The sequence below is a fragment of the Cardiocondyla obscurior genome, linkage group LG04 (genome assembly GCF_019399895.1).
Source record: "Cardiocondyla obscurior isolate alpha-2009 linkage group LG04, Cobs3.1, whole genome shotgun sequence".
NCBI classification, from domain to species: domain Eukaryota; kingdom Metazoa; phylum Arthropoda; class Insecta; order Hymenoptera; family Formicidae; genus Cardiocondyla; species Cardiocondyla obscurior.
Window position 1 is genome coordinate 6,460,989 of NC_091867.1, and position 8,122 is coordinate 6,469,110.

The 8,122-nt window shown below is 32.8% G+C and overlaps 1 protein-coding gene across 1 annotated transcript; it reads right to left on the bottom strand.

The window, feature by feature from the left end:
* Positions 1 to 1,488: 1,488 nt before the first annotated feature.
* On the bottom strand, positions 1,489 to 5,639 carry LOC139101790 (uncharacterized). The gene is made up of 4 exons (XM_070655204.1): positions 5,186 to 5,639; positions 3,831 to 3,989; positions 3,275 to 3,528; positions 1,489 to 2,546 (listed from the first exon to the last, which is right to left on the bottom strand). Exons 1-4 carry the CDS (start codon positions 5,226 to 5,228, stop codon positions 1,719 to 1,721), a joined length of 1,284 nt encoding a protein of 427 aa, XP_070511305.1. The 5' UTR covers positions 5,229 to 5,639; the 3' UTR covers positions 1,489 to 1,718.
* Positions 5,640 to 8,122: the final 2,483 nt, after the last annotated feature.

An 8,122-nucleotide genomic window follows, 5' to 3' on the forward strand; every position in this document is an offset into this window, starting at 1 on the left:
ATTGTTTCAAACTGTCATTGCAAAAAAAGCTTGAATTATTGAACGTTTAAATTAAAAAATTACGCAAACCGACAATTGCTAATTGTTAAAAAAATAGGAAAAGAAAAATAGAATTGAGTTTTAAACGGGAATAACAATATATGTAACGTTGACTATTGACGTCAAAAAATTGTAATTAGCAAATTGGGTGGGAATAAAATTTTACAAGATAAAACATGTGTGGGACAACGTTACGTTGTCGGGGGTTTTAATCCGCTGGCGAGATCGTGGATTCTTATCGATGTCTTTCCAACAGTCAGGACATCAGCGTCGTCAAACAATAGGCGCGGCGGGTGCGACGTAACGCCGCGAGGCGTGGGAGAACGCGTCCTTCCGGCATTTTAATATTCTCCTAGGTGTTACACGCGTGTTTCCGCGTGCCTGTGCGCGAAACAATGTAACAAGCCGGGACGAGAAGGGAAGAGTGTGGCAATTAAGCGACACGCGCTCCCACGCCCTGGGACATTGGCCCGCCGCGCCGGCTGCGAAACTGACACCTTAACTTATCGCGCGCATCCGTCCCAGTCAAACGACAGCTCCGCATCGCTTCTCTAATATTAATCTCACGACGATAGTCCTGAACACGCGGCTTGAGTGATTAAACCGCGATTATTATCACTTTCTCCAGTGATCTTTCACCTCTCTGCCTAAGCCCGAAATTCAATTTGCCGTACGTTTACAATACAGCCTCCTTTTGTAGTTTTAAGAACCATGGTTGAAATTGTAACCAAATGATTAACGTATAGACGTACTAATCACCTATATGCAGGACGAGGGTGGAATTAATTTATTATTGTTGGATAGGATATTGTTGGATTATTGTTGGATAGGATATTTAAAATATTTTTGCAATTTCTGCGCACAAATGATAACAGTTTCGATAAAAGTGACCGTGAGCAAATCCACTTTCTGACCTCTTCGCGAATTTCGCTGAAATAAGTACGACTAACTTTTATGCCCCACTCGCATAATATAAAATAATGAGGCGGGTAAAGATCGGGGGATTGCGTCACTCCGGGATGTCTGTAATGCGGTCTTGTCGGTAACAATAATCACGGCGGAATATCGCTTTGGAATAATGGAATAATACCGCAGCGATGAAATAGATGGGCGTTGGGGATGGATTTCGGCACGAGTTCGACGACGAAATTGTGTTGTGAGAAAGACGATGTTTGCACAAATCACCGTTTAGAACCGTCGTTACCTAACGTCTTTGTTAAGAAATGGTTTGTGCAACTTACAGTCAATGTAAATTATCCCACTTACCTTTGTGTCCTCTCGACGCGTACAGCTTCCAAAATTATCTTCATTCGCGTGTAACACGTCTCCGAAAGCTTCATAACGCCCAGTAAATTTTGCGTAACATGGCTTAGAAGTAATTACAGCTTATTATATATTTAATTATTTATCGTATTTGAAGATTAATTCGAGGATTATAAAAAAAAAAAATTTTAATAATTATAAGAATTTATTTTTATTATAAGAATGATACAAGCTTTAAAATATTCCACAGTTATATAAAAATTATTTTTATCTTTGTACATACACACAGCATTATCTATAATGTTATACAAAGTTTATCAAAACTTTTTTTTTCCTTTAATTATCAAAATATATACTTTTGTTCGCGAGATAGCAATATTAATTAATAAAAATTACAATTACAGACAACTCCAATATTAATCCGTAACTGGAATCGGTTCTATATCGTCATCAATAATTCCCTGATGAAATCTTTTATAAAAGTGTAACACGATGGTCTTGACACGTTCGCACTTCTTCTGGTTCATTATCGAGCTCAAATAGTTTTCGTATGCCAAGTTGTCTTCCATGAAATTAATTGTTTGAAATTTCTTGAGTTCATCCTCTTCTGCCAGAATCGGATTGATGAAAGCGCAACCGATGATCAATCCGTAAAGTGAGTAAATTTTAAACTCGGCCTCCAGCCACTCGGCTCCGAATTCCGCCAGAATCTTCTCGTGGACGTGTAATCGGCGTAGCTCGTTAAGTAGTTCGTTGTGATAGATCTTAACGAGGCTCTCGAAACTCCGCTCGATCAAAGACGACCGCACGCTGCTGTACATGAAGTAAAGAAAGTCCGTGGTGACAGAAGTGTATCTGAGAATCTGATAGTCCACTAGCTTTAGGTCGATTATTTTGCCGTCGTTGTTATGCAAAAAGAGTAGGTTGTTAGTCCATGGATCGCCATGGCAGATCGTTTCGTATCTTCGCTTCGGCGAGACGAATAGTGGACGTAGCATGTCGTACATTTTTTCCGTATTGGTAACAATATAATCCTTGATTGTTTCCACTGCCTCTGTCCGCGGCTCTATAATGTCTAAGTATTGTATAATGGACTTCATGTAGCTCTCGGTGCACGACCTCATCACCGCCGTCTTCGAATCGTCTCTGTATATCATCTCTTTTATGTCGCTTGTTAGCGTGTCGAACTGCTTCGGATTGTTAAACTTTATACCCAGGCCTACCGCGTGGAACTTGGCAAGTTTCTGCAGAAAGTTTAAGAAATATATACTACATATTAAATATATTAAAATAAAATATCCCGAGGAACACGGTCTAGTTGTATTAGCAGCGACAGCAAAAATATAGAGAATGTTGCGTTCTGTTTTATTTGCATTTGCCGATTGACAGCAACTATTTTTTTTTTTTTTAATATTAGCTGTGCAAGTACAGAGACTGCTAATAAAATAGTTAAAATTTATAGCCATTTTAACTACATTTTAACTACATGATTGATGTAGTTTTGACAGAAACCACAAAAGGCAACATTACTTGCAAAGAAATTATGCAATTTTTTTCCAACAAAATAACTGAACAGCAATTACGATAATAGCTACGATAAGACTTTCAAAACCTAACAGTTTGTCTCATTTTTGCTGCCGCAACATCGACAAGAACCTCTAAAAACAAATATAATTTTTACGCATTGACATTAAAAAAAATCATAAATTAAATTAATTTAAATAAAAATTGGAAATTAAATGTTACTCGACAACAATAGAAATATATGTTACACTTATAATAATTTTAAAATTTAAATTATATTGATTAGTATGATATATCATTCTGATTAACATTACTTTTCTTATTCATTATGCTTTTGATATCATGAACACTTTAACATCGTATCTCTATATCGCTAAATGACAATATCGCGAAGTAGCGAGATAAGATAAACGACGCATGTTCCAGAATGGCATTAGTCGAAACGTACTTTTAAGGCAAACACAGTATGATCTAAGTCCAGGTAATTGCGTCTTTCGCAGTTAACGTATCCTTTTTCCGCTAAATCTTCCATTATAATAGTATTTTCATCGGCGTATATGCACGAAGGGCCAAAAGGTCCAAAGACAGGCAGTACTTTTGTATAAGCATGTTTTTCTATATGAAATAACTCGGAGAGATTTATAATTGAGGATATATTCTTATTTGGTTGAATTATTTTGGTCATGAAAGTTTTGGAGTACGCTGCACAGAAACATATAAAAGAAATTTAAGAAATTTAGATTTTTACACTCACACTAAGCAAATCATTATACATATATACAAAGCAAATAATTAAATTTTGCCATAATTTTTAATTAAAGTATAACGTTTTTATTCTGAATAAATAAAAATAAAGAGTAAAGTAGCGTTAATGCGATTATATAATTTCATAAATCAAAACTTTTGTTCTTTCGCTGAATCAAAATTACTGAATTTATCGATAAATTTTGTTTGTCCTTGTTATAATGTAAGCCATAGCTAAAAATAGAAGTAACGTGACTAACGACTTCCGTCTCCTCGTGTACCGACGACTTTCGTTCTAATCATTAACGACGTGTAGTTATCACCGAGTTTCGATCCAGGCTTGTCCACAGCCTCATGGATGATCAGCTTGTCATCATTTTCGTACTTTCTTAAATAAGTTTGAAACTGTTTTATCGTTTCTGAAAATTAAGTATATTAAAATAATATCAAAAAGTATTAAAACAATATTTAAGAAACATTGAGATAATATTTAAAAGTCGCTTAAAGATAAATTATTGAATTCAGAAAAATATCAGAATTATTTTTAATTTTATAAAATAAAATTGTCTTATTTTTTAAATATAATTAATATCCATTTAACAGCTGGAAGATATAATATAAAATATTAAAACTGCACTAGAATTATCACTCGTCACACATAATTCATCTCACAGATTATTTCATGGTCGCAACATTTAAATGAAATTGACCTTATTCGCGGAACGATAAAGCAGCAGAAGCGTCAATCATGGTACAAGCTGAAATTTTTCAATGTAAGCATTGATAATCACATAACGTGCCTTAGCAAAACATAGGAGTTAATCTTTCAAGTTATGAAAAATGTTTACAATATTCTTAATACGCTATTTAACTGTATTCTTATTAATTGCACTTTGTTATTCTCACAGTGCCATTACAAGCTTAAAAGCTGTAAAAGAAATATTAACTTTCAAGTAAAAATAAAAAAAATAAAAAATTGTAATAGTATTTGACGGAAAGCACCATTTTTCAAGGATATTTGACGTGATGTTTATAAAAGCCAAGTGCAAATTAAAATCTTCGCTACGGATGTTCATAATTTGCGGCCAGACCATTACGAAATCAATCAAGTTATAAATTATATGTTCAGCTATAATTCCACGTCCGGATAATTTTCTAACACAAATTATATAATATGACACAGTAGGTTTTTATTACGCATTCATTTAATAAAAATTAAAATATATGTATGTAATAAATGACAAGTATTGAAAGAAAACTTATAAAACATCTAGCAAACACTTAACGACTCTACTACGCACAATAAAATACGCATAAAAAAAACTCATTTTCATAAAGAGCTCTTTAAAACGACTGAAGAATTATATTTAATATTAAAACCTATTGTATTATGATACTCTTTTATTGCATGTATCAAAACACTTTCAATATTAATTTTTTTTTTTTTTTACTACAATTCAGGAAGAATAATCAAAATTAAGCAACTGTCTGTCTTGATAGTTAAATACTTTTTTTTATATCTCTAGGTAGATTTAACGTGGCGTGTCTGTTTTATAATTTTGTCTATATAATTTTTTGACGCAACAAGAGAATTTTTCTTTAAAATTTTACGTACCTTCCGGAGACCGGTTAGGAATAAGTGATCCGTTCTCTGTCATTGTGTATTCCTTTATTGGTCACTATCATAGACTTTCGTTTATCGTTTTTAAATTGCTAATTCCCAAGCGCGACATTGATCATCACAGATGAGCGAGTCACAGCTTACTGCGAGAAGGTCCTCTGCACGTGCCGTTTTACTCGCAATGTAAACGTGAAAATGACGTAAGATTGCATGACGCTATGCAAGATTACGTAATCGTATCGACTATGAAACTCGTTTCTTGAGTTTTTGCACAATGAGAGATTTGATAAAGCATCCTTGTTACTCTTCCCGTAAAGTTTTATTACTCTTCGTATTGCTAATGATCTTATCTATGAGATTAGTTAACAAAGAAAGATAAAACAAAATAAAAAATTTATAAAATGATAAACTGCACATATTTAATGTATACGGTGAAAATAGCTGAAAGGCATGTATCACAAATATGGTATTACAAATTTATTTTATTGACTTAAAAAAGTAATTATACTGTTGAATTATTATTGATCGTGATTAAAAAAGATTTAATTTCTAATACAAAGCATTAATTATATCAATAAATTTTTTACTTACCTTTATAGCTTCACAATAATTAAACAAATTTTTTCGTTGCTCTTGATAGAAATCGTAAATGAAAAGAAATATATAACGTAAAATAAGTAAAGATAAAAAAAAATAGAAAACGTAGTAAATGGAAAGAAGGAAAAGTGTCTTGAGGAGTTATGAATTTTTCAAGATTAATATGACAAACTCAAATTCACATACAGGACAACCTTTATTACTTAATGCTGTACTAGTCACAATATAATACTACGAATTATTACAATATTAATAATATTAACATAGTCATAATAGGTCATAATTTTTAATATATATGCGTATATTTATATGTATACTCTTATATGTGTATTTGTAATATATTAATATACTTATCTATACCTTGTTGTTACATAATACACATTCCTCTTTCTTACATTATCACGTACCATATATAGATATAATATATATAGATATAGATACGTACATATATATATATGTATATATGTATATACGCGTACACAAATATATATACATATATATATACGTCATCAGGATGGTATAAATAATATTGTATTTCATAAAAGCACTTCTTGTTGCTTATAATATTATCGTTTTCATATTGTTTTTTCTACCTCTGTTAATGCCTCTCTTTCTCAACTTTTTGCCATTTTCTCTCGTTTTACCTCATTCTCACAACCCTCGCTCTCTTTTTTTAGTTCTTCTCTTTCCGTTTCTCACACTACACACATTCATCCATACGAACAAACCTACACATGCACTCTCTCTCTTTTTCTTTTTTTTTTTTTTTTTACTTATTCACTCACTTCTATACATGTCCATTTTCACATTTTTCTTCCTCTCTCTAGGACGTCCCAAAAAATTTTTCACCGTTTACACCAATTTTGGATTTATACTATCATTCATTTAACTACCTTACAAGTTCCACTGCTTCCCCCTTAGCCGATGACTGACGTTTCTTTTCTTTTCTTAATTTTTTTTCGTACACGTAATTTTCTCCTTCGTTACTTACAGTTTCGGTTTTGTATTTTTTTTTTCTTTTTTTTTTCTTTTTTAGATTTTCCTGCAATTTATAAATTATGAAATTTGCCGCGATTTTACGATATTAATGTTCCTGCTGCCATGGTCCACTAACATTCCTAGAAAAAATACTCTTTGCCCCGATACTTTATTAACTATATACGAGAATGTACTACTTACGAACGGATGCTCAAATCCTTCGAGTGCTCTTTTACTTTTTGTTTTCTTTTCTAATTATTTAGGCAAAATTTTTCTCTGTTAATTTTCGTTTAAAGTTCCCCGCATTTTCTTCGCGCGTCCGAGCAATTCGGGGAAGAAATACGCACAACCAAAGGGTCGAGAAGATGCGAGATACTCGAATTCTTTGTCGGATATTTTTAACTCCAGATAAAATATTACTAGGTAAAATATTACAAGAATAAATTGCACAAAGAATAACGTTAGTAAAAAAGGAATTATTTTAAAACATAAAATACTTTAATACTCGCACAGGTATTAATTTAAAAAATTAATAAATAAATAATAAAAAAGATCAGAAGGTAATTCTTTAGAATATTTGTAAGAAAATAATTTTTAGAATATTTATGCCAATTGCATGTCTGATTTATTGTCCAGTCCTGGAATTCGGAATCGATGTTGTAATCCTTTCGGCAGCGACAACGTTTGAACGAATCATACGAGAGCACTCGCCGACTTCGTATGTTAGTATGGATTATCGTTGAACTTTCGAATATTCTCTGAGAGAAAAAAAAATACAGCTACTTTTGGTTTCGATTGCAATTTTATGATATTTCCAATCATATTATTCGTGGTTAAAAATATTATAAAGTTACAGTTGAGACCGAAAGTAACTACATTTATTTCCAATTGAAGCATATGCATAATAAATGAACCAATTAATTTTCTTATGCATATATCTTTTTGCATCCACACAAGTTTGTCTGGACAAACCCTTAACAATCATACTCGTCTACGCATCGAGTCTAATCACGAAGAGACTTACGCGAAAATGACCGACCCGTTTCGGCTTTTCGTCTCCCTTTTGGCGATAATTCGCGTTCCTCTCGTCCCCCATAAATCGTCGTCCGTTCGTACGGATGATAATCGCTTATTTAGAATACCGTTATCTCGATTTACTTATGTTTAACGTTATCCAATAAGTAGCTGCTTAACGATAATAGTGTTTACGCGTATTCCCGGACTAAACATCGGTCGCTTAACGCGATAAGCACGCGGCTATCACCGAACTTCTTCATGCAATTTCACGTATCCGTTCCTAACGTGAAAACGCGCCGCATTAATTAATCCTTAATTAATCTGCTCCTCGCAACGTAA

Bases quoted from the DNA above. Each gene is read 5' to 3' on its own strand.
- LOC139101790 (XM_070655204.1), bottom strand. From the start codon at position 5,228: ATGACAGAGAACGGATCACTTATTCCTAACCGGTCTCCGGAAG. The intron at 3,990-5,185 runs GTACGTAAAATT...CTTAATTTTCAG, and splicing joins TCCTAACCGGTCTCCGGAAG to AAACGATAAAACAGTTTCAA. The intron at 3,529-3,830 runs GTTAGTCACGTT...GTTTCTGTGCAG, and splicing joins TACACGAGGAGACGGAAGTC to CGTACTCCAAAACTTTCATG.